This window comes from Orycteropus afer, unplaced genomic scaffold (genome assembly GCF_000298275.1).
Source record: "Orycteropus afer afer isolate SDZICR_OR568_19922 unplaced genomic scaffold, OryAfe1.0 scaffold00041, whole genome shotgun sequence".
Classification (NCBI taxonomy): Eukaryota; Metazoa; Chordata; class Mammalia; order Tubulidentata; family Orycteropodidae; genus Orycteropus; species Orycteropus afer.
The window spans coordinates 14968800-14995377 of NW_006921628.1; the positions used below are offsets into that span (position 1 = coordinate 14968800).

The window sequence follows — 26578 nt, forward strand, 5'->3', positions numbered from 1 at the left end:
AGTGGGTGGGGAGCTGTTGCATTGTGGTAAACTGTGGTCAATGTCATGAGACAAAGTATATGTAAACTGCTATATGGAAAGTGAATTTGCTCCATCAATTTTCACACAAATCACAATTTGGAAAAAAAAAAAAAAAAAGCTCTGTTTTGAGTCCCTGAGTGACACAAGTGGTTAACATACTTGAATGCTAATCAAGAAGGTTGGCAGTTTGAATCCACCCTGAGGCATCTCAGAAGAAAAGCCTGTCATCTACTTTCAAAGAACCAGCCATTGACAAACATTAGAGCGCAGATCTGCTCGCTCAACGCTCTCTTTCTATCTCTCTCTCTCTCTCTCTCACACACACACAGGGTTGCCTTGAGTTGGGATTGCCTTGAGCAATTGTTTGGTTATGTGCCAGATGAGGGTAATGTAGTGAGCAAGACAGAAAAGGTACCAACCTCATGGAGCTCGCACGCTAGCATAGGAGGTGGACTATAAGCTGAGAGTTAGTGGTGTCAATAATACATACCCAGGTAGTGATGAGTGCTGACAAGAATTGAAGCTCTGGGAGCAATGGGCCTGTTGGGTTGTGTTGAGGGGCAGAATTTGTAACTAAGTATATAAATGCATTTGAGAAACATGTTTTAAATAAAAGTTTGGCCTCCCTTCATCTTCTAGGCCTGGGATTAGCAAACCATTAGCCCGTAGGCCAAATCCCACCTATCATAAATTTTGTACAGCTGCAAAGTAAGAAAAGTTTTTTATATTTTTAAACAGTCAAAAAATTAAAGAATTTTTCATAATATATGAAAATGATATGAAACTGACATTTCATTGTGCATAAATAAAAGTTGTATCAGAACACCTGAATAGTGCACATAGTTAATGTGCTTGACTGCCAATCAAAACGTTGATCACTCAAGTCCACACCAAGACTCCTTGGAGGAAAGACCTGGTGATCTTTTTCCGAAAAATCAGCCTTTGAAAACCCTGCGGAGCGCAGTTCTATTCTGAAACATGAGGTCACCATGAGTCAGAGTCGATTCACAGCAACTGGCTTCATTATGGACATGCATTTATGTATGTAGTCCCCCCTTTATCTGCAGTTTCACTTTCTTTGGTTACAGTTACTCATAGTCAGCCACAGTCTGAAAATATTTAAATTGTGCACCGTGCTGAGTAGTGTGATGAAATCTCGTGCTATCCCACTTGATCCGGAACCAGCTTCCTCCTCCTCTGATGGGTGTAAGCCTGGAAAACACAGCTGGGTGAACAGCTGTGCCACACAGGACACCCTGGATACCTTTTGTATGTATGTGTAGGGAAAAACGTAGTATATGTAAGGTTTGGTACAATCTGCGGTTTCAGGCATCCCCTGAGGGTCTTGGAACATCACTCCCATGGACAAGGGGGCACTGCTGTAGTGGCTTTGGCTGCTTTTGCATTGCAGTGCAGTATTGAATAACTGCAAGAAAGACCATGTGGCCCACGAAGCCAAAATATTAATTTCTGGCCCTTTACGGAAGAACCTTGCTGACTCCTGTTTGAGATCTTCCTAAAACCCTTCAGATGCTTCCTCCAAATTTGTCCCATTCTACCCAGAGAAGCCTTCATGTTTGTGGGGGCACAGAGGGCACCCTGGCAAGGGCTTCTCATCCAGCAGAGCCCCAGTCTAGCACTTCTCCAAGGTGAGGTCTGAAATAATCATCAATGCATGGATTCCCCTCTGGTAGACAACTCCCTTCCTGGCCCTGGTGGTCTTGTTAGAGTAAAGCCAGACTTGTCTCCTTTGTGTGCTCACTCACTCTTCTAGTACGTTGAGACAGTGCCTTTCTGTACCTTCATTCAAAACAATGCTACCAAGCTGTCTTCATTGACAGGGAAATGTATCCATGGCTTTTTAAGTAAAAAAACAGCAGCAGCAGCAAATTTAGGCACAGTGACGTAATACCATCTCCTATTTGCATCACCTACTCCTCACTTATTGACGTAATTAAGTTCCAGAAATAGATAATTATGTTAAAATAGGTGTTATGCAAAAATGGAGGATGACCACATGAGGACGTAACTGCCAGTATTGCATCATTACAAAACTGCCACCTCGCTGAGAATCATGCCATAGCCTGGTTGACACATCACCTTAACCATCATAGCCAGCGTCACCTCACATCTTGGCATTTGTTACTGCCAGATGTACATTGTTAATGCACAAAAATAGCCACTATTTCCATAAATGTAAAATACCTGATAACAAGATAGTCTATAAGTAAAAAGTTGTTTTTGTTGTTGTTAGGAGCCATCAAGTCAGTTCTGACTCATAGGGACCTTGTGCAGAACAAAACAGAACACTGCCCAGTCCAGCACCATCCTCACAATTGTTGCTATGTTTGTGCTCATTGTTGTAGTCACTGTTTCGGTCCATCACATTGAGTGTCTTCCTCTTTTTTGCTGTCCCTCTACTTCACCAAGCATGGTGTCCTCCTCCAGAGACTGGTCTCTCTTGATAACATGTCCAAAATATGTGAGACAAAGACTCACCATTCTCAATTCTAAGGAACATTCCAGCTGTAATTCTTCCAAGTCAGATTTGTTTAGTCTTCTGGCAGTCCATGGTATAATCACTATTCTTTGCCAACACCGTAATTCAAAGGCATCACTTCCTTCTCAGTCTTTCTTATTCATTGTCCAGCTCTCACATGCACATGAGGCAATTGAAAATGCCATTCCTTGGATTAGGTACAACTTAATCCTCAAGGTGACATCTTTGCTTTTTAATACTTGAAAGAGATCTTTTGCAGCAAATTTACGCAATGCAATACATTTTTTGATTTCTTGACAGCTACTTCAGTGTGAGTTGATTGTGAATCCAAGTAAAATGAAATCTTTGACAACTTTAGTCTTTTGTCCATTTATCATGATGTTGCTTATTGGTCCAGTTGTGAGAATTTTTATTTTCTTTATGTTGAGGTGTAATCCATACTGAGAGCTGTAGTCTTTGATCTTCATCATTAAGTACTTCAAGTCATCCTCACTTTCAGCAAGCAAGGCTGTGTCATCTACATACCAAAGTTGTTAATGAGTCTCCAGTCCTAATGGCTGTGTACTTCTTCCTTCAGTCCTTCTCGAATTATTTGCTCAGCATACAGATTGAATTAGTATGGTGAAAGGATACAACCCTGATGCATACCTTTGCTGATTTTAAACCATACAATAGCCCCTTGTGCTCTTTGAATGACAGCCTCTTGGTCTATATACAGTCTTCTCATGAACATGATTAAGTGTTTTGGAATTCCTGTTCTTCACAATGTTATCCATAATTGGTTATGAGGCACTCAGTCAAATGTTTTTGCATAGTTAATAAAGCACAGGTAACAATCTTTCTGCTGATCTTGGCTTCAGCCAACATCCATCTGCCATCAGCAGTGATGTTCCTCATTTTTTGTCCTCTTTTGAGTTCCTTTCAACCTGAGGGGCTCATCTTCTGGCACTATATCAGACAGTGTTCCACTGCTGTTTATAAGGTCTTCACTGCCAGTTTTTTCAGAAGATCACCAGGCCCTCTCTCCTAGTGTATGTTAGTCTGGAAGTTCCACTGAGACCTGTCCCCCATGGGTTACCCTGCTTTCTACTTCATTGGTTCTCTCCTTCATTGAACATGATGCCCTCCACTAGCAATTGATTTCTTCCGATGATGTGTCCAAAGCAAATGAGTTAGACAGTGTTCTTTTGTCATCATGAGATTTTATTTGACTAAATTTTGAGGGAAGATTGCCAGGCCTTTCTTTCTAGACTTGGTTTGGAAGCTCCACTGAAATCTGTCCACAGTGGGTGACCTTGCTTGTATTTGAAATACCAATGTCTAGCTTCCAACATTTCTGTAGAGATACTGCCTCAGAAACCCCAGGAGGGGTCGCTGTGAGTTGGAACCGACTCAGCAGCAGTGAGTTTCGTTTTTTTTTTTTTTTTTTTGGTTTGGGATTCCTCCAACACAAAAGCCACTACTGTACAACATACTGACAGACAAGTGGTAGAAGTGAGGAGTAAGTGTACATTTATGTGAGTGTAGAGAGATCATCTGAGTGTTGGATCCCCAGAATGTTAAAAATGGTTAGCCTGAGTACTGTGATTTTGGGTGATTTTTGTTGTTGTTGTCTTTAACTTTCTTCTTACTTTTTTGGACTGCTTGAGTTTCTTTTTAAAAACAATAACATGAATCATCTTAATCAGCAATGAAAAACACAGCTATTTTAACTTTGCAAAATAAAGAGAAAAGAATGGTTGCGTCCTCATGTGGGTGATAAGCTTATTTATATGGTTGTGACGTAACCGGTAGAGATCTACACATCCCCGTGCCACTAATCGGAACAGGGGTGTGGTGCCTTCAGAATAAAACAAAGAAGATGATGGTAGGAGGTGAGAAAAGATGTACAAACCCAAAAATCTGACATGACCATGATTGTGAGGTCTAGAAGCTTCCCAATACATAAATCACTTTGGTTCTTTATTGGTATTTGGAAGGAAGGGTGCAGGGTAGAGGTTTTCCTGATTTTTCCCCCTCTCATCTATGCTCAGTCTTGAGAAACTAAGGCACTTAAGAAACTCTTAAAGGAGTTCTGTTGGTGCTGTTTAAAGCATTGGGCTGCTAACCAAAAGGTCTGCCCTTCAAACCTACCAGCTGTTCTGTGGAAGATGAGGCAGTCTGCTGTCTGCTTCCGTAAAGATTTGCTGCCTTGAAAACCCTATGTAACAGTTATATTCTATCCTAAAGGGTCTCTTTGAATAGGCATCCTCACTGGCAAGGAGCAATTCCCTAAGGCATTTGACAGCTAACCAGAAGGTTGGCGGTTCAAACCCACCAGCCACTTCATGGAAAGAAGAGTGGGCAGTCTTCTTCTGTAAAGATTTACTGTCTTGGAAACCCAAAGGGGGTCACTAGCTCTGATAGTGTAGTGCCTGAGGCACTTGGCTGCTAACCAGAAGGCTGGTGGTTCAAACCCACCAGCCACTCCTCGGAAGGAAGGTTGGGCAATCTACTTCCGTAGTGATACTGCCTCAGAAACCCAAGGAGGGGTTGCTATGAGTCAGGTCTGACTGTTGTTGTTGTTGTTGTTTGCCGTCGAGTCGGCCCTGACTCATAGCGACCCCTCCTTGGGTTTCCGAGGCAGTATCACTACGGAAGTAGGATTGTCCAACCTTCCTTCCGAGGAGTGGCTGGTGGGTTTGAACCGCCAGCCTTCTGGTTAGCAGTCATGCTACCAGAGGACACATGACAGCAGCAGCAGCACAACATGAATCAGAATCCACTTGATGGCAGTGAGTTTGGTTTGGTTTGTGGCCTCACTGGCCGTGGGTTTGATTTGGTTTTAAATAGTACCTTGGCTCCACCTAGTGGCCATGCCCCATCATTTCTCTCTGTCTCTCTGTCTCTCTCTCTCTCTCTCAACACACACACACACACACACAGAGAGAGAGAGAGAGAGAGAGAGAGAGAGCGCGCAAGGGAGCGAGCCATGGAAGTGTCCCTTCATATTCTTTGTTTGATGTCCCTGCTCTGATGGCATTTGTGCAGCAGGCATCATGATGCCTCCTGGGGTTCTGTGCAGCCGTGGGAATGCCTCATTAATTTATCCCTTCCTTCTTGTCTCAGTCCCACAAAGCAAATCTCTGACTGAACCATGGTCTGGCAGTTGAAGAGCGAAAGGATGCATTGCTGTCAAAAGCAATCTCCTGTTCTCTGCAGCAGCTTGGTGCTTGAAGCTGGCCCAGGCTGTGCCAGCAGAGATCTGTCCTGCTGCACAGGGCTACCTGGCATTTAGGGCTCCTGTGTGGTTCCTGTGGCAGGCTCCTTGGCATGTAGTTGGGCTCCCAGGAGACACCAGCAGGTCAGAACCAAGCCATCACCCCCCAGCCTGTCTCCCGAAGCACCACTCATTTGTACAACCATTTACCTGCACAAAGGGCATTGTCCCTCCAGCCAGCTCTCAGCCTCCCTTGCTCTCACCCCCTCCTTACTCAGTACATTGCCAGGCTACTCAGTTCTAACCAGTTCACCACTTGCCATCAAGTTTACACTGTCTCATGGTGACCCCATGTGTGACAGTAAAACTGCCAATGACTAATGTTTCAGAAGTAGATTGGCTGGCCTTTCTTCTGAGACAACTTTGGGTAGGTTCTAACCCCCAGCCTTTCGGTTAGCAGCCGAGAGCATTGACTCTGTGCACCACCCAGGGACACCCTCCCAGTTTGACCTTTTAGATGTCAAGTCTAGACCCTGCCAGTCTCCTTACATCTGGTGTCCCCTACCCACACTCTGCAGAAGCCTCCTAACTGGCCTTCTCTACTCAGCAGCTTAAGGGTCTCTGTAAAGCATAGACATGTCATTTCCTGGTTCAGATCTTTCCAGTGACTTCCTGGTGCTTAGAAGATAGAAACCAAGATTTCAGTGTGGCCTATGAGGCCTCTCATTCCAGAAGCCCTGCCACTGCTTGCTCTCTGAGTCTTGGCCCAGCCACACTGGCTTTTTTTAAGGCCTCCGGGCTTTCTCCCTCCTGTGCTCCCTTTGCCCACCCTCCCGTTTTCCCTCAACTCTTATTTCTCTAAAAAGTTAACTCTTAGTTAACTTCTACGCATATCTCAGGTCTTAGATGTACCTTCCTCAAGGAGCTTCCCTATGCACACTTAAAAAGCAAAAACCAAACTCATTGCCATCCAGCCAGTTCAATTCGATTCATAGCGACCCTTCCTTGGGTTTCCAAGACACTATCTCTATGGAAGTACATTTCCCAGTCTTTCTTGCACGGAGTGGCTGGTGGTTTTGAAGTACCAGCCTTCTGGTTAGCAGTCAGATGCTTTAGTCACTACACCACCAGAGCTTCCAATGTTTTATGGAAGTAGATTGTCCAGTCTTCCTTTCATGAAGCAGCTGGTAGATTTGAACCACCAGCCTTCTGGTTAGCAGTCACATGCCTTAGGCACTGTGCCACCAGAGCTCCTCAAATCCCCCTGTCTCATGCTTAGAAATCCCAGACAGCCTCCCTCCTACCCCTTTTCCCCCTCTTTTCCCCCCCTCCTCCCCTCTCCTCCCTCCCTCCTCCCCTCTCCTCCCTCTAGCCTTTCCTAGCATACAACATTATCTCCACTTCTCTATTCCCCCACACACACACACCTTTTAGACCAGTGGTTCTCAACCAGGAGCAGTTTTGCCCCCCAGGGGACATGTGGCAATGTCTGGAAACATTTTGGGTTGTCACAGTTTGGGGAGTATTCTGCTAAACCATGCACAGGACAGCTCCTAGCAGAGCCATGAACTGTCTGTCCCCAAAGGTCAACAGTCCCAAGGAGAAGAACCCTGCTCTAGACTCAGAGTCCCATGAAGACGGGGACCAGGGTGATTGGGTGATGGACATGCCAGAGAAGGAGCCCATGTGGAGCTCTGAAATGTCACTATTAAAGGCTGGCATGATATTCTTGAGCTCTTTAATATCATTAGATAGATGTAGATCCACTGTGACCCTTAAAGCCTGCCAGCTACATGAAATCAAGAGATGAATTAGTCTGACCTTTCCATATACCCCACATCAGGATAATTGCACAGGGTACTGCTGGCCCAGAAAAACAGCCTTTTTTTGTGCCTTTGCTTTAAAATTATTTACAATCTCAAATTATGTTTATTCACCCTCTGATCTGTTTATAATAAGATTTCATGTACAATTTTAGTTATTTGGGGGCATTCCACAAGTCACATGGCGTGAACTCTTAAAAAAATTCATCATGTGAAAAAAAATACGAAGGTTGGTGACTATATTAGATTAAAGGAAGCTGAAGAGTTATAACAGTTAAATGCAGTATGTGACCACGGGCAACAGCCATAAGCAATGATTGGCGGGCATCTGGGGAAATTGGAATATGTGCTATGTGAGATAATAGTATTGAATTAATGTTTATTTTCTTCATTATGATAATGGTATTATGATTATATGGGAGACTGTTCTCATTCCTAGGAAATGCAGGTCAGAGTAGTTAGGGGTGACATGTCATGATGTCTGCAACTTACTTTCAGTGGCTTAGCATAAACAGGTATGTGTGTGTGTGTTAAGAGTGTATGTTGTATGTGTGCTGTATATGAGTGTATCATGTATGAGTGTGTATGTTGTATGTATGTGGATGTGTGTCTTGTGTCTGTGTGTGTTGTGTATTGCATGTGAGTAGGTGTGTGTGTTGTGATTGTATTGTGTCTGAGGGGGTTGTGTGTCTGTGTGTGTTGCATGTGAGTAGGGGTGTGTGAGTGTTGCATGTCTGTGGTATATTCCATGTGAGTGTGTATGTTGTAGGTGAAAGTGTGTGTTATGTGTGTGTGTGTGTGTGTGGAGACAGAGAATAGATGTGACACAGTGTTAGTAGCTCAGCTGTGTAGCTGAAGGGAGTGTGGGCATTTCTTGTACAGCTCTCTCAGCTCTCTGAGGCTGAGCTGTTTAAAAGGGAAGGCCAAGCAGTTGAGCTCTGAGCTGTTGTGCCTGCAGCCTCCTGATGTCGGTCTTGTATGTCTCTTCAGTGTGCAGCTCCCCGCCCATCCACATGAAAGTGCAGCCCCTGAACCAGACAGCACTGCAGGTGTCCTGGAGCCAGCCAGAGACAATCTACCACCCACCCATCATGAACTACATGATCTCCTATAGTTGGACCAAGAACGAGGATGAGAAGGAGAAGACGTTCACCAAGGACAGCGACAAAGACTTGGTAAAACCTCCTTTTCAAAATCAGGCTCCAGCTGTCCTTGTGGTTAAGAGGCTCAGCCTGCCTCGCCAGCACTTTTGGCATCTACCCTAACCCCCCCTTTCATGGCTGCTCAGGGAGGGGATGCCCCCAGGGGCTGTGAGGTGTCAATGCTAGGGTTACATGTGTGAACAGCCAACAGATAGGGGCTGCCTGGGTCCCTGCTGCTCTTACCCTTCTCAGCTCTGCAGCCTTAGCAGGCTAGTTAATTTCTATGTAATTGGTGTCTGCAAAACAGACTGACTCCTTGTTCTTTCCACTGTTAACAAACAGAATGCTTCTATTAGCCCTTGTCATCTGATAGTTACTGTAAAGATTAAATAATTTACTCACTTACAACAGGTCCTAGCACACAATAAACATTATATAAGTATCAGCTGCTATTGTCATTATCATTACTCTTACTCTTACTACTGTAACGAATGCTACCCATCTGTCCCTAATCCCCATCACTCCCCTTTGTTGCACCTTACCTGCCTTACACATCCCCATTACCTGCTGGACCCCAGAAATGTGTCAATTTTGACCACTGTTCCCAGACTCCCAGATACCATATTATCTGACCTTACTGTTGTTGCCACCATGCTTGCCCAGGTCCACTTCTCATCTGGAAATGGACACAAACATTTTGTGACCAACAGCTAACCGGGCCAGGACTCAGTCACGTTCAAAGTTCCCTTCAGAACAGATGTTTATAGAAGCTATCTTCTTTCTGTATAAAAGCTAACCCTCCAACAAGCACTGGTCTTTAAGTCTTTACTAACAAACTCAAAGTGACACATTTGGGTTTGAAAGCCTTGCGTTTATTGTTAATCAAAGGAAGGCTTTGGAATAATGAAACCTGTAATTGTATATGCCCATGAAAAATGCACTTGCACCAAGTGGGATTCTTAATGACTGTTATCACTTTTCTTCCCTCCCAATATAGCATCCTTGGGGCCCATTCAATCAGTTATAGAATAATACTTTTCATATTCCTTTAGATGAAGATTCTCTTACTTCATTTCCATTTATATTTTCAATTTCCCCACTAGACATTGTTATCTGGGTCACATTAGGGGAATGATGAGCTTCATAAAATCAAAGAGGGATCTATTGAAAGGCACCCAAGGTTATGATGTATTTTAACCTTTCTCTTGTCACAACTGGGAGTCCAGGAGGGATTTTCTTTCTGAAGTAGAGGTGGTTGGCATTAATCAGCAGAAACTATCTGGGCGCTTATGTGGTCTCTTGTTCTCATGGAAAATAATTAAACATGCAAAGATGAATAGATAGGGTCTTGAAGTGAATTCTAATAAATCCCTGCATAGATGAAGAGAAAATTTTGCTCTTTGACACAAGACGAGCTCAGAAGTTTAGAGAATAAGGCATGAATTTGTTTTGGAGAGTGGGAGAGATGTCATGGGAAGGCACGCTTTGGCAGCAGGTTCCTTTTTACAAGGATTTCTAGGGGTGGTTGATTTCTTTTGGGACACCCAACATTAATTTTCTTCATTCCTCAAGAAGTCAAGAGTGCTGATTTAGTGGCCGCAATCTCTTCTCTAACTTATGGTTACGTTGGCCTAGAAACCAAAAAGTAATCCTTCACATTGGTGTGGTGTTTTCCACTTCAAACCTCTCTTCCACGGCCCTTCTATACACTTGTGGGGCAGGTATTCCCTTTTCTAAAGGAGGTGAATGAGCCTTAAGGTTGAATAACATGACCCTGACCAGTGGCTCACCACGAGGCCATGTTGTTGGCTGCAGTAGCAGTGTGGCCACAGTAACATCTTACCGCCAGTTCAGAAGTTTCAGTAGCTCCATCAGAAAACCCACTCACAGGTTAAGGTCACAGTGTTGTTTTCCCTACTTTGCCCAGAATATGGTGCAAGACATTTAACCAATTAGGAGGTAACATTGAAAATCAGCTGCTTTTGTTGTTTGTGTCTTCAGAATACAAGTGCTGCCCATTGTTGGTATTTTCTGTTTGCTCATTTTTTAAAGGCTCTTGGAATAAAACTTTGAAGAGTAGGGAATTGAGCCATGTTGGCAACATGAGACCAAGGACTGGCAAACATTTTCTAGAAAGGTCCAGATAGTAAGTGTCTTTACACTTTGGCAGCCAGATGGTCTCTGTCACAACTACTCAACTCTCCTTTGTAGGCTGAAAGCATTCATAGACGGAATATAATCGAACGGGTATAGCTGTATCCCAATAAAACTTTATTTACAAAAACAGATGGTTGGCTGGATTGACTTGGAGTTTGTAGGTTGCTGGTCCTACTGTCAGATCAGTGGCATTATCTCTTTTGCTTAGTGCGGTTTACCTATGAATGAGCTTTGCTGTATTGTTCTCACAAGAAGCCTGTGAGGTAGCTATTTTGCTCGCCATTTTACAGCAGAAGGTAGCAGAGACCAAAAGACATTGAACTGACTCAGGAACACAGAGCTTAATGAGTGAAGTGACAAGGATGGATCTTGGATCATCTGTCTTCTGGCCTGGTGTTGTTTCCAGTACTATGCCCCATATAACCCATGGTTGAGATACAAGGAAGTGGGTCCCAGGGTGGTGCAGAGGTTAAGAGCTACTAACACAAAGGTTGGCATTTCAAACCCACCCACAGGCACCTTGACAGACAGTTGTGGCAATCTGCTTTTCCAAGGCCACGATCCCAAAACTTCCTGTGGAGTAGTTCTCCTCTGACTCATGCTCAGGGTTGACTCAAGATCAGTTATTAGAATGCTGACCCCCACTTTATTTCTTTTTTAAAAAATAACCCTGCCAAGATACTGCAAGGTTTTTGTACTGCAAAGAAGCAGACACGTGAGATTTTGTTGTTGATGTTCAAAATGTCACAAGGCTCTGGAAATTCAATACACTTAATCATTCTAGTGACCCTCTGGGATAAATAATTACAGTTTATAAGGTGCAGAAGTTACGACAGAAGTCCAGCCAGGCCTTGTGAGTATAAAGGGAGCTGACACGGTGATAGCTGTGTTCAAGAGTGTGAGTGAAAAGACGTTTTTGTTGTGTCTATTATCCTGTACAACTCCCTGTTAAACACAATTCCCAGGCAAGGTTAGTTTTGAACCTCTCTCCTTTTAGAGTGTGCCTAGTCAGTGGGGAAATACCATGTGTCAGCCATTACTGGGGCCCTGGGTTTGGCCTGTGATGCTCAGTGCGCCCTGGCCTTCAGAACCAACTCACTACCTTAGTTTCTCAGGGCCATTGTAAAAGAAATATCACAGGTAGGTGTCTTCAAAGGACAGAAATTTATTTGCTCACAATCAAAGATACTGCCTCTGGAGGAAGGCTCTCTCCCTCTGTTGGTTCTGGGGGAAAATCCTTGCCTCAGCTTCTCTGGCTCCAGTGTTCCTGGTTTGGCAGTCTCTGGGTGGCATCTGCCTTTCCCTCATTTGTGCTTGCTTGTCTGTGTGTCCCAGGAGACATATGAGGTAGTCTGCTTCCATAAAGATTACAGCCTAGGAAACCCCATGATGCAGTTCTACTCTGTTATGTAGGGTCACTATGAATTGGAATGGACTCTATGGCGTTGGGTTTTGGTCTGTCTCTATGTGTGCTGTTCTTCTGTTGCTCAGGAGTGATTAGGTTTAGGGCACACTCCCTGCACTTACAGGGCGTCATGAAGTTAACAAAGAAAACCCTATTCCCAAACTGGAATTATTTCTGTAAGTATAAGATTCCAGCTCATAAGCTGGAAGGACGTAATTCAGTACATAACACTGCCTTTGCATTTTTTCACTTGCAGAAAGCCACCATTAGCCATGTCTCACCTGATAGCCTTTACCTGTTCCGCGTCCAGGCTGTGTGCCGGAACGACATGCGCAGCGACTTCAGCCAGACCATGCTCTTTCAAGGTGAGGCCGATTCCCTTCCCTTGCAGCAGGGGGCGGCGCTGAGCCTCCTCCATCTTGATGCTTGGTCTTTTGCCCTGTTACTAAGGTGCTTGTGTAAAAGAAAAGAAGCCTGGTCTAAGAATCACTGTGGGAATTTCAGCCACACCCGGGAACGCTAGTGGTTTAGGCCTGTCTTCGAGGTTGAGAGTTTCATAGGCCAGAAGAGGAGAGCAGCAAAATGTTTTTCTTTTTTCAGAGTTGTTGTTGTTTTCCAGTTGTGCAGAATCACGTATTTGGCCTTTTTCACCGTCCATTATTTAACACAGCATTAGATCACAAAATTACCTCCCAGTTGTATTATTGTTAAGCAATCTCTCAGGATTTCCAGTTGCACTTAGTTAACTGTTCTCTCCAAGACTGGAGCCCCAAACAAATAATGCTTACCCTTCCACCTTGCAAACCACACAAACAAGCCCCTGCTCACAGATTCCTTGAGCTTTATGGAATATAGAAATATGTTTGTACTTACTGGTTGTTGTTGTTGCTGTGTGCCGTGGAGTCATCTCCGACTCATAGTGACCCCTCCTTGGGTTTCTGAGTTGGTATCACTATGGAAGTAGATCACCGAGTCTTCCTTGGAGGAGTGGCTGGTGAGTTTGAACTGCCAGCCTTCTGATTAGGAGTCAAGTGACTGGTAGAAAGTTCTAAGTGAGGCATTCACCCTGGGTGCCAGAAACTTCATTTATCAAGGCAGCTTATACTTTAATGGAGGTATTGTTACAATGAAAAATCGATGTTAAAAGAATTCACGCTTATCACAATATCAGAATTTTAAATAAAGACAAATTCCATGTTGTTTTACTCATCCCAGCTTAATCCCCGGCTCTGGTTCCAATAAAACTTTATTTACAGAAACATGCTGTCATCCCTGGGGACTTAAAAACTTGTAAGCAGCAATGTAAGGTGTAACAAATTTGTCTATATTTGCCTGGAACAACAGAGGAAAAAAAGTTTGGCGTATGAGAAGATAGAATATGTGGCTAATTGCTTCCTTTGCTATGAGACCAGAACTGGCTGGTGCCTGGCTACCATTAATGAACATTTTGATCAAAGATTCTATAGACTAATTCTCATCAAAAGGGGGAAAATGCAAAACAGAATTTCAAATGCTCATAAACTTAAGACTTTTGGAGTCATGAAGACTGGATAAACCCCTGAAACTATTGCCTTGAGATAATCTTTAAAATAACGCTTCAAGTCTTTTTAAAACCAGGTAATAGTTTAACTAGGAAAGAATATCTGTCTTGAGCACTGTGCTCTTTTAAGCTCTACCTATATGGGATCAAATTGACAGCAGTAATTTGAAAGAGTAGATCTTACTTACAGGGCAGTGAGTAGTGAGTTTATGTTAAGGGGGGAAGAACAACTCAGAAAAAGGATGAGAACAGTTATACAACTTGAAGAATGCTGTAATCAACACAACTGAACTGTGCATTGTGGAAACTGTTGAATTGGCTTATGTTTTGCTCTGTATATTCTCAACAACAGCAAAATAAATAAAATTGGCAAAATATGGCCCACAGACTGCCTGTTTTTGTTTTAATAATTTCATTTTTTAAAATGAGCTCAGTGCAGTCTGGGGGAAAGGGCTGGTGTGTTGGACTCCACTCTGCCCGTCTGAGGCCCTCCCTGATCAGGGTCTTTTATCTGTTGTTCAGGTTTCTTATCTGTAAAAATGAGAAACCTATACAACAAGCCACTGGTTCTTAACCTTCTTGAGTCCTGGATCTGATGAAAGCTTTGGACCATTTCCATAGAAATTTCCAGAATTTTGCATATGACTTGAGAGACCCTGTAAACTGAATCAGCAGTTACTCAGCATGGCAAAGTAGCAAGTGAGAAGTGCACATTGCTAGGCCCCTTCCAAACTGAGTCAGAATCTCTACAGGTAGGGCCCAGGAATCTGCATGTTAACAACATGGCCTAGGGGACTAGTTTGCATATTAAAGGCTGCACATTAAAACACAGGCTCCTGATGCCTTGGAGTCCTGGCTGCCTCTCAGCACCATTCTGAGAGTGTTCCTTAACCTCTGTAAGCTAGTTTTCCAACCTGAAAATGGTCGTGTAACATGAGGTGATGCTTGTTAAAATAATTAGCATAGTTCCTGGCACTGATTATAAACATCTCCTAAGTATTAGGTGAGGAGCTTTGGTAGCATAGTGCCTAAAGCACTTGACTGCTAACCAGAAGGCTGGCGGTTCAAACCCACCAGCCCCTCCTCAGAAGGAAGATGGGGCAATCTACTTCCATAGTGATACTGCTTCAGAAACCCAAGGAGGGGTCACTATGAGTTGGGGCCAATTTGACGGCACATAACAACACCACCACCAAGTAATAGGTGAGACACCCTGGCGGTGTAATGGCTAAGGCATTTGGCTGCTAACCAGAAGGTCAGTGGTTCAAACCCACCACCTGCTCCATGGGAGGAAGCTGAGGCAATCTATTTCCATAAAGATTTACAGCCTTGGAAACTCAATGGGAGTTGCTTTGAGTTGGAATCGACTCAGTGGTAGTGGGTTTTTGGGTAAGTATTAGGTTAAGGAGCTATGGTGGCGCAGTGGTTAAAGCATTCGGCAGCTAACCAAAAGGTCAGCTAGTCGAACCCGCCAACCACTGCATGGGAGAAAGATGAGGCAGTTTGCTTGCTTGGAAACCCTATGGGGCAGTTCTACTCTGTCCTATAGGGAACTCTGAGTCGGAAACAACTCAGTGGTGGTGGGATTTTTTTTGTTTTGTTTGGTAAGTGACCACCTTTAGGTTTCTGAGGTGGTAAATCTCTACAGAAGTAGATTGCCCAGTCTTCCTTCCATGGAGTGGCTGGTGGGCTTGAACTGCCAGCCTTCTGGTTAGCAGTCAAGTGCCTTAGGCACTATGCTACCAGAGCTCCCTTAGTAAGTATTAGGTTTAATAAAACCAGTAATAAATGATGAACCCAAAGTAAGAATCTATCCAACCTAGATTCCCCATCAGGAGCTCCTCCAGCTTTCCAATTCTGCACCGAGTGTATAAATATTCTTTGCTAATGTGCACGTTGATCTCATCCTTCCATTTAAACTAATTGAAATTAGCATAGCTGCATTTTTTCATAAATAAATCATGCCAGCTGTGCCTACCTGTTCCCTGAACATGTTGGCCGCTTTCCCTGCGTTGAGGTGGGACTGCAGACCCAGGCCAGGTCTCTGCAGCAGAGGGGAGAGAGAAGAGAGGCTGGGGTCAGGACCCGGAACTTTGGAAACATAAATCATGATTAGGTCTCTCCTGTGCTCCGACCAGGAGCCTGGAATCTGCAGAACTGCCTTTCCAGATTAATAGGCCCCTGAGCTCCCTGGCCTCTGCATGGACTTTGAAAAATTAAATGTTTGTAATAAAATGTAATTCAAAAAGGCCTTGTCAGCTATAAATTCAAAGCACGAAATATTTAAAATGTCTAATCCCAGCGACTTGTTGAGAAATCACCATTGTCTCCTTTGTCTGAGACTTTGTTCAGAGGTGAGTTTCCTTGGGTTACATATTGATGTCATCTCTCCATGTAGATAAAAGGGGGATGGATCCTTACCTCACTGCCAGACTAGCTGCAGTTATCTTCCCTGCAACAGTCAGTGGGGCGTATAGAAAACTAACTCTGATCAAGGTCGGCTATCTGAATGTCTGGTGAGCTACACGGTGTTGATGATCAGTACAGCCAACTTACAAAATCAATCAACTATTAAGACAAGTTTAAAAAAGACAAGTAAACAGAAGCTCAGAATTTCATAGAAGTTTGTTCAGAATGATTAAGATTTCTGTCAGGTTTGGGAGCATGAAGGAGCCACCTGGAATATTTATCTTTTCATGGCAAGTATGACACTATTTATGTTATATATAAAATAGCATGATAATACGTTGTTATAGCCATGCATAATATATAACAGAATAATATATTGTTTACTTTATCTGGCAGATATTACAAAAACAACAATAATAATCAGTATCTGTAGAACAGCTCACAGTCATAGAGCTTTTCCACATAAACCCCCTGATCTGAACTTCACCTTGCAGCTGCCTATAATACAAGTGTTAATTTACAGCTGAGGAAGTGAAGTTCAGAGAGGTCAAATAACCTGCCAAAGATCACTCAGCTACTACACAGAGTGCACTTTTCTGATTCCCAAACCCAGTCATTTATTACCCAGCAGCTGACCATCCCAAAGAACAACTATCACCTACCTACCCAAATCTTTACCAAAAGGATAAAAAGATTAAGCATTCAGAGTCTCCATGCAGTTCTCAAATGTCATGGAAATGAGGATCCCTTAGCTTTTCCATTGCACCACAGGCCCATTTGGCAGATGCTGAAGCCAAAAGATCTTTATTTCAGAGTGGGCCTTTAGTGGCCCATGGGACATATAGTTCCCACCTACATTTTCTGCCTCTAGGGTTTAGTGGAAACTGGTATCCCACTGTAAGTGTGTGTTGCCATCTGTTGGGGGCCTGTATAATTGTGTGAATATGAAGAAACGGGCCTCATCCTACCAACTCCAGCACCAGAGACCCCCTCAGGGAATATGTGTGTTCTACTAATTGTATCAAAATCCATATTACCTTAAAAGAAAAAAACATCTTAAAAATATTTTTTCCATGTCATTAAATATGCCTTCCATTACTGAAAACATATGGTTTCCACAAAAAATCAAAGCAGAAAATAATGTGGTCTTGAAAGGGTTAAATAAACAAACTATGTAGTGAAGGAAACCAATTATATTCCAATACAGTTGTCAAAATATTTCATACGAACATTTTTTGTGAAGTATTCATATGTGTGGTTTTTAATTAAAGTATGACAAACGGTGGGTCTGTCAATACAACCTTGATTACATCCCACCTGAATTTAGAGACATGTGAACAATAGATTTAATGCATTGAACACCAATGACTGAATACTAGACAAGTTGTGGGATGACATCAACTGCTCATATGCAAGTTCAAGTTGAAGCTGAAACAATTAAAACAAGTCCATGAGATCCAAACTAAGACCGTGATTATATCCCACCTGAATAAGAAACCCTCTGAGGAATGAATTTCAGGCATTGAACACCAGTGACGGAAAGCTGGATGAATTGTGGGATGACATCAAGAAGATCGTACATGAAGAGAGCAAATGGTTATTAAAAAGATAGGAAAGAAAGAAAAGACTAAAATAGATACCAAGAGACTCTGAAACTCACTTTTAAATGGAGAGTGGGTGAACAAGTGGAAAAAACGATGAAATAAAAGAGCTGAACAAACAATTTCAAATGGTGGCTGTTGAAGACAAAGTAAAGTATTATAATGGAATATGCAAAGACCTGGAGTTAGAAAATCAAAAGGGAAGAACACGTTCAGCATTTCTAAAGCTGAAAGAACTGAAGAAAAAAGTCAAGCCTCGAGTTGTAATATTGAAGGGTTCTACCCAGCAGCCACTCCTCAGAAGGAAGATGGGGCAATCTACTTCGTAGAGATACTGCCTCAGAAACCCAAGGAGGGGTCGCTATGAGTTGGAGATGACTTGATGGCACATAACAACAATAACAACATGAACAAAATATTGAATGATGCAGGAAGCATCAAAAGAAGATAAAAGGAATACACAGAGTCACTGTAGCAAAAAGGATCAGTGGATGTTCAGCTATTTCAGGAGGTAGCAATATGATCAAGAACCAATGGTAACTGGAGGAAGAAGTCCCAGCTATACTGAAGGCACTGGTGAAAACCAAGACTCCAGGAACTGACAGTGCCTACTAAGATGTTTCAACAAATGGATGCAGCGCTGAAAGTGCTCACTCATTATGCAAAGAAATTTTGAAGACGGCTATCTAGCCACTCAACTTCAAGAGTTTTTGCACATTCCAAAGAAGCATGATCCAACAGAACCCCAAATATTAAACAATATCATTAATATCACACACAAGTAAAATTTTGCTGAAGATAATTCAAAGATGGTTGCATTAGTATATTGACAGGGAACTTCCAGAAGTGCAAGCCAGATTCAGAAGAGGGCATGGAACAAACAATAGATATCATTGCTAATGTCAGATGGATTTTGTTTGAAAGCAAAGAATTCCAGAAAGATGTTAATCTGTGTTTTATTGACTATGCAAAGACATTTGACTGTGTGGATCATAACAAATTATGGGTAATATTGAAAAGAATGGGAATTCCAGAACACTTAATTGTGCTCATTAGGAACCTGAACATAGACCAGCAGGGTGTCATTCGAACAGTACAAGGGGATACTGCATGTTTTAAAATAGGAGAGGTGTGTGTCAGGGTTGTATCTTTTCACCATACTTAACTCAATTTGTATACTGAGCAAATAATCCAAGAAACTGGACTGTATTAAGAAGAATGCAGCATCAGGATTAGATGAAGACTCAGTGACATCCTGCGATATGCAGATGACACAACCTTGCTTGCTGAAAGTGAAGATGACTTGAAGTATTTACTGATGAAGATTGAAGACTATAGTCTGCAGTATGGATTATACTTCAACACAAAGAAAACAAAAATCCTTACAGGTAGGCCAATAAGCAGCATCACAATAAATGGAGAAAAGATTGAAGTTCTGAGGGATTTCATTTTATTTGTATTCACAATCAACAGCCATGGAAGTCTCATTCAGGAAATCAGATGACATACTGCACTACGCAGATCTGCTACAGAAGACCTCATGAAAGTGTTAAGAGACAAAGATGTCACTTTGAAGACTAAGGTGCGCCTAACCCAAGCCGTGGGAGCTCTGGTAGCATAGTGGCTAAGGCACTTGACTGCTAACCAGAAGGCTGGCAGTTCAAACCCACCAGCCACTCCTCGGAAGGAAGATGAGGCAATCTACTTCCGTAGTGATACTGCCTCAGAAACCCAAGGAGGGGTCACTGTGAGTCAGCTGTGACTCGACGGTACATAACAACAACAACAACAACCCAAGCCGTGGTATTTTCAGTAGCACATGCATGTGAAAGTTGGACAGTGACTAAGGAAGACCACAGAAGAATTAATGCCCTTGAACTGTGGTGTTGGCAAAGAATATTGAAAATGCTGTGGACTTCCAGAAGAATGAACAAATCTGTCTTGGAAGACGTAGAGTCGGCATACTCCTTGGAAGTGAGAATGGCCAGACTTCATCTCACATGTTTGGGTCATGTTGTCAGAAGTGACAAAACCTTGGAGAAGGATATCATATTTGATAAAACAGGGGGTCAGCAAAAACGGGAAAGACACTCAGTGAGATGGGTTGACACAGTGCCTGCCACAGTGGGCACAAGCATAGCAAGGATTGTGAGGGTGGAACAGGACACGGCAGTGTTTCTTTGTGTTGTACATAGGGTCGCCATGAGACATAGCTAACTCGATGGCAGCTAACAACAACAACATCTACTGTGATTTCTAAGTCAAAAGTATTCTGAGGTAGCTTCAACTAGAAGGCCTCATGGAAATACCTGTGATTTCAGTCCATGTTAGAATTGCTGATCCTGTCTCATGCAACTGAGGCTTACTGCCTCCATTCATGATGGAGGCAGTGCCACAGCTCAGTGAACACTTGGTGAACACCCAGATGTCATTTCTCCCCAGCCTTAATTTTGTGAGGCACTTGGGCTCAGGTACCACACTTTTAATTGGAGAAGCTCTGTAGAAACTTCCCACTCACCACAGCTGTAACTGACCCAGGTGGAAGTTGAACAAGATTAACGTAAAGTGGACACGCTGATGGAGAGGCTATTTAGTTTGTTGGCCAGAATTACAGCCCTTTTTAAAAGGCAGGTAAAATAGGTCTCCAGGGAACCTTTATTCCTTTCTTAACAAAAGGAGGTGTGTATACCTGTCCAAGACTGTGAAGTATCGATCACTGAGCAACTCAGTCAAGGGGATAGACTATATTTAGCCCTGGGAGAAAGCTGTCTGCTTCCTACTCCCTTATTTGACCTGGAATCTAAATGGTGGTATTGACTTCTAGATACCACCGTTCTGCACATTGGTCTCTTCGATTGGTTCACTCTTCAGCTATGCAAATTCATAGCCCATAGAGGCCAGGCAGTAAACAGTTACAAAGGGACTAAGCCTCAGCAGGCTTTTGGTGAACATGTCCTGCCTGAAGGGGCAGCAGACACTCAGCCCCCCCGCTCAGTGTTCCCTAGAGGACAGAGAGCCCAGTAAAGGCAAACACTGTGATTTTCAAGAGAAACAGAGAAGTGAGATTTTTAAGATGAAAGCTGTTCACAGTGTTGGTGGTTTGAATTCCATTTAAAAAAGGAAATATGAAAATCACTTGCCATTTCACTTAGAGAAAAACTATAGTTGGTACAAGTGGTGGTTGTTTTGGTAATTGGCATGTTTTGCTAATTTTTCAATGCTGTGTGTACACAAGAAGCAGGTTTTCTCTATAAAGCATTGTTGTTCTCTGAGAGAACCACAGAGAAGCAGTTTGTTCTGTTGTCTTTTCAGTTACTTGTTTACAGTGTAATTTCTTTGTTTCTCAGCTAATACCACTCGAATATTCCAAGGGACCAGAATTGTTAAAACAGGAGTGGTAAGTAGAAAATGGTAACTGCTTTGTCACGGTTTGTTGTTCATTTACATGCAGTTAAAACTGTCACCACAAGGTGGCAGTGTGATGTTGTTAAACCGTTCAACGTGAGTTGGTGAAAATACCGAAAGCATTACATTACTCACTCTCCTCACTCCTCAGAAGGAAGGTTGGGCAATCTACTTCCATAGTGATACTGCCTTAGAAACCCAAGGAGGGGTCGCTGTGAGTCAAGTTCAACTCGACTGCAGTAAGTTTAGTTTTTAGTTGAGTATAATTCAGTATAAGAGCTTTGGTAGCATAGTGCCTAAGGCATTTGACTGCTAACCAGAAGGCTGGTGGTTCAAACCCACCAACCACTCCTCGGAAGGGAGACTGGGAAATCTACTTCTGTGGAGACACTGTCTTGGAAATGCAAGGAGAAGTCGCTATGAGTCAGGACTGCAGTGAGTTTGGTTTTTTGGTTATAATTCAGTACATTGTGAAAACAAGCTTGGCAGCAGATTTGAAGCTATGGTGCTATAGTGTGTAATTTTGAGGTAAAAATTCTCTTCATATCTGTGGAGTCATTTGATGCAGTAGCTCAAAGAGGTTGTCACTTGCCCAAAGTCACATGAATTTGGAAATTTCTGGAGACTGAATTAATATCCACGTCTCCCTGCACAATTAATAATAATCACGCTAATCACAGTGGTAACAATAGTAGTCTCTGTGTACTAAGCACTTTCTGGGTTTTAGGCACAAATTCTTTTATTGACTCCTTCCAGCAGCCCACAGGGTCACTTTCTATGAACCCCACTTTATGGATGAGGAAACTAAGGCTTAAGGAGTGAGAGCAATGTGCCCAGGATCCCCCATAAAGGAAGCATGAGGGATCATTAACTCAAGCCCAGGAAGTCTCATTTCTCTCTGTCGGAGGGTTTCATTTTAGTTGACATTTGGTGAACCAGCTTCAAAATTTAGCATTTGCTAACTTGATCATCCTTAAACCTAAAAGTCTTCAAAGTAAAACTTGATATTAAAGCTATGAGATCTAAGTTATCCTCATTATTGCTTTGAGTTGTATAAATGCAGGCAGGGAATTTTGCATTCTGTCATTGAAGAATTAAAATTAAGCTAATACTCAGAGAATTCTGTCGTGGGTTCCTAAAATCTCACTGCCGTCGAGTGGATCCAGACTCAGAGCGACCCCTCCTTGGGTTTCCGTGGTGGTATCACTACAGAAGAACATTGCTCGGTCTTCCGAGGAGTTGCTGGTGGGTTTGAACTGTGAGCCTTCTCATTAGCAGTCAAATCCCTTAGGCACTACGCCACCAGAGCTCCCTAAGATACCGTATGTGAGTGAAATCCCACAACTGACCCCTAGTTTAGGATGGTGAAAGGAATAACTTGAGAGTTTGGACACAAACTGCCCTGCCTGTGCACCTGTCCCTGTGGACAACCTACACCCTCAGTGTCCTCACTTTATAAAACACATATAATGATAATTCTTGCCTCCAGGGTAGTGTGGAAGGCCCTGAAATATACAATAAAACCTGCAAAAACGGAAACCTGTACAAGGCAGAAACCTGTCAGAGAAGGAAAACTCAAAGTATTGTCCACTAGAGGGACCAATAGAAAAGTGGCAAGACTGTACCTTGTCAAAGTCGGAACACTTACGAGACCAGAAAATAAGACAGTCATGATGCATTCCGACTTGCAGGTTCACTGTGGTTGGCGCTTGTTGAGGGGTACTGTTGTAATTGTTGTTGTTGTAGTCCTCCTTCACAGGGACATAGATTTTGCCATAGATAGACCCAGAGACTGTGAAAGCCAGAGCACCCTCTGATGTCCAGTGTGAAGAGATAGGGCTATGAAACTGTTCCCCGAAGATTGTGGTGGAGAACATGGCTCCTGTTTCTGATGCTGTCATTGCAGACTGGGAGGCCACTTCCCTCTTTGCCCATCCATTTCCCAACTGTGAGATGGCAGAGTTGGACCAGATACCCCCAGCCCTAGGATCCCTTTCCAGATCTAAGAAGCTGTATGTTCTCTGCAAGTACGCAGTGGCATATGTAAAAACTAGGAACTCCAGCCTCTTACTTCATTTTCACTCCAGGAACTGTTGACCGTCTGATGTTACCAGTTCTTTACTTAGCTGATGTTTGTCTTTAAGGTAACTTTCCTTACATTTAAGGACCTCTGGTGGCACAGTGGTTAAACCATTTGGCTGCTAACCAAAAATTCGGTGGTTCAAACTTACCACCCGCTCCATAGGCGAAAGATGAGGCAGTCTTCATCCATAAAGATTGGTAACACTGGGGCAGTTCTCCTTGTCCGATAGGTCACTATGAGTTGGAATCCGCTCAGTAGCAGTGGATTCACTTACTTTTTTTTTTTCCTTGGCCCTTTGCCTTAGCCTAAGCTATGTCAGTGATACACACATTAACATTTTTAATGTGTTGAAAGTCAGCGTAAAGCAGTTAAAAGAGCAGATAGTCATCCCTGGAGTCCTGCATGTCACCTTTCACACCATACTTTGGAAAAAACACCTATGACAGATGAGTGAAACCATCTGAGAGTGATAACTGGGACTCATTCCCAATTCTAATTACTGACACTTCTCTGCTTTGTCTTCCTCTGCCCTTCCCCCCAACCTCTCTGGGTGACCCTTTCAAGCCCACAGCATCTCCTGCCTCATCAGCTGACATGGCCCCCATCAGCTCAGGGTCTTCCACTTGGACGTCCTCTGGCATCCCCTTCTCCTTTGTTTCCATGGCAACTGGGATGGGGCCTTCCTCCAGCGGCAGCCAGGCGACAGTGGCCTCGGTGGTCACCAGCACACTCCTTGCTGGCTTGGGGTTCAGCGGCGGTGGCATCCCCTCCTTCCCCAGCACGGTGTGGCCTACACGCCTCCCAACAGCCGCATCTGCCAGCAAGCAAGCGGTCCGGCCGGTGCTGGCAACAACAGAGGCCTTAGCTTCTCCAGCCCCAGACGGCGACTCGGCACCAACCAAGGACAGTGAGGGTGCTGAGGAAGGGGAGAAGGATGAGAAAAGTGAGAGTGAGGATGGGGAGCGGGAGCATGAAGAGGAGGGGGAGAAGGATGCAGAGAAGAAGGAGAAGAGTGAAGTGACCCATGCCACTGCTGAGGGGCAGAACCGGACCAAGCCCACCCCCACACTGTCATCCTCCAGCAGGACTGCAGAGGAGGGGGCACGTCAGACTATATCTGGGCAGGAGCAGAACCACACTGCGGGCCCCACAGACCAGCCAGACAAAGTGCGGGGTGCCGGCCCTGGCCTCCACTCGGACTCAGCCACCTCCACCCAAGTGCCCACCACAGTCACAGAGGAACATTATGCAGGAAGTGATCCCAGGAGACCTGGAACACCATCAAAAAAGCCTGTGTCCCGAGGGGACCGATTTTCCGAGGATAGCAAATTTATCACTGTCAATCCAGGTAAGTGGTGCTTGTCCTCACTTGAGATTCTGTGCTGCTGTCCATGGTCTTACCCTGTCAGAAAACGAGAGAGAGGGTGAGGTTCCAGAAAGTGCTTACTATGCCTACAACTGCATATGTTCCTGATGAAGCAGATACGTTGGAGTGTGTGTGTGTGTGTGTCCGTCCTCGTCTAGTCCATCCCTGTCTGTCTCCTTATTTCATTCTGTTGTGAATAACCTAGTCTCTTATCTTTGTGAATAAAATCTACTTGCCTCAGAATAACTCCGTGAACTTTGCCCAGGCAGTGAAGTAAATGAAATGAAAGATAAGGATCTTAAGAAGTTTATTCAATAAGTGTTCATTCCTTTATTCACTTAGTCAACACCTATGTTTATGGGCTGGCCTGTTTTGAGCCAGGCTCTGGGCGAGGTGCTGAGCCAGGCAAGCAAGTCCCTGCCTCTTGAAGCTCACAATATAAAGAGGAAGACTGAGAGATGACAGACAGCGAGAGCTGGTTTAAAAAAAAAAGAAAGAAAAAGTTGCGATTGAGTTGATTGCAACTCAGGGCCAACCCTGTGTATGTCAGAGAAAAACTCCTCAAGAGGGTCTTCAGTGGCTGATTACAGAAGTAGGTCATGGAGCCTTTCCTCTAAGGTGTATCTGGTGGGACCCGAAGCTCCAGTCATTCAATTAGCAGCCGAGCATTTAAATGTTTGCATCATCCACGTCTCCAGAACACACTCAGGGAAGCTAAGTATCAGGAAAATTAGAAAGCAAGCAAGCTGGATGGTTAAATGATGGCAAGCCAGGAAATTAGCTAACTAAAGTTGTAGATTGTAAAACAGTGATAGAAGAAGCTGTAAGTAGGGTCCTATCAAAGACAGTAATGGGGAGGATTGGAACCTGGGTAACTAGCACAGGCTGTGTTATGGAATGAATTGTGTCCCCCAGGAATGTGTTGTAAATCATCACCCCTTACATTAGTGGAGTAGGCCTGGTGGCGCAGTGTTTAAAGTGCTTGGCTGCAACTGAGAGATGTGCAGTTTAAACACACCAGGCGGTCTGCAGTGGGAAGATAAGGCAGTCTGATTCCATAAATATTTACAGCCTTGGAAACAATCCAGGGCAGTTCTCCTCTGTCCTGTAGGGTCACTATGAGCTGGAGTCAAGTCAATGGCACTGAGTTTGGTTTTTTGCTTATACTTGTGAATGTGATCCTGTGTAGAAAGAGGGTTTTCTTTGTTATGTTAATGAGGCCATATCTGTAGGGTGTGTCTTAAACCGATCACTTTTGAGATTTGGAAATGAGGAGCAGGGGACAGGTTAGGCCCAGGAGGAAGCAAGCAGGACTGGACAAAGAGATGTCACGGAGAATGCTAGAGAAGCTGTGGCAAGGATGTGCTGCCAGAGTGGACAAAGAGCCTTCCCTTGGAACTGTGAGTCAGACATCTAGCTTTCTACACTGTGAGAAAATAACTTCCTGTTTGTTAAGCCATTCACTTGTGGTATTTCTGTTATAGCGGCACCAAGAAACTCAGACAGGCCACTCAGGAGAAGTGACATTTATGTTGAAACCTGAAGAATGTAAAGAACCTACCATGGGAGAGCTGGTATTAGCCCATGATACTAGCCCAAGAATTATAGCCCTCTGTCCCAGAGCTCCCATTTTCTATGTGAGTTACCAGGTTATAGGTGGTGGGACCTGTGGCATGGCTTGTCTGGCCTACTTTGGCCATGACCCCCGCCACCCTCTCCGTGGGAGCAAACCTTGCTCTTCTGTCATCTGCTCAAATGTTAATGAACCATCCTGTAGCCTCTGCAAAGGATCGTGAGCATGAGGGGTTGTTATTGTTGTCAGGAGTCTTTTCTTAATAAGAAATTCTTCATTTTGCCAGACTACAAGATGTTTAGCAACAATTTTTTTTTTTTTTTCATCTAAGCTGTTGTGGAGTTATAAGAGTGC

At 43.7% G+C, this 26578-nt stretch overlaps 1 protein-coding gene across 1 annotated transcript in view; it reads left to right on the plus strand.

Moving 5' to 3' along the window:
• PTPRG (protein tyrosine phosphatase receptor type G) overlaps positions 1 to 26578 on the plus strand; it is a 995540-nt gene that overhangs the window by 850530 nt on the left and 118432 nt on the right. Inside the window, exons 9-12 of the mRNA XM_007937293.2 lie at positions 8534 to 8718; positions 12504 to 12612; positions 21145 to 21194; positions 23850 to 24633. Coding sequence (XP_007935484.1) covers positions 8534 to 8718; positions 12504 to 12612; positions 21145 to 21194; positions 23850 to 24633 — 1128 coding nt within the window. The remainder of the gene's footprint in view (positions 1 to 8533; positions 8719 to 12503; positions 12613 to 21144; positions 21195 to 23849; positions 24634 to 26578) is intronic.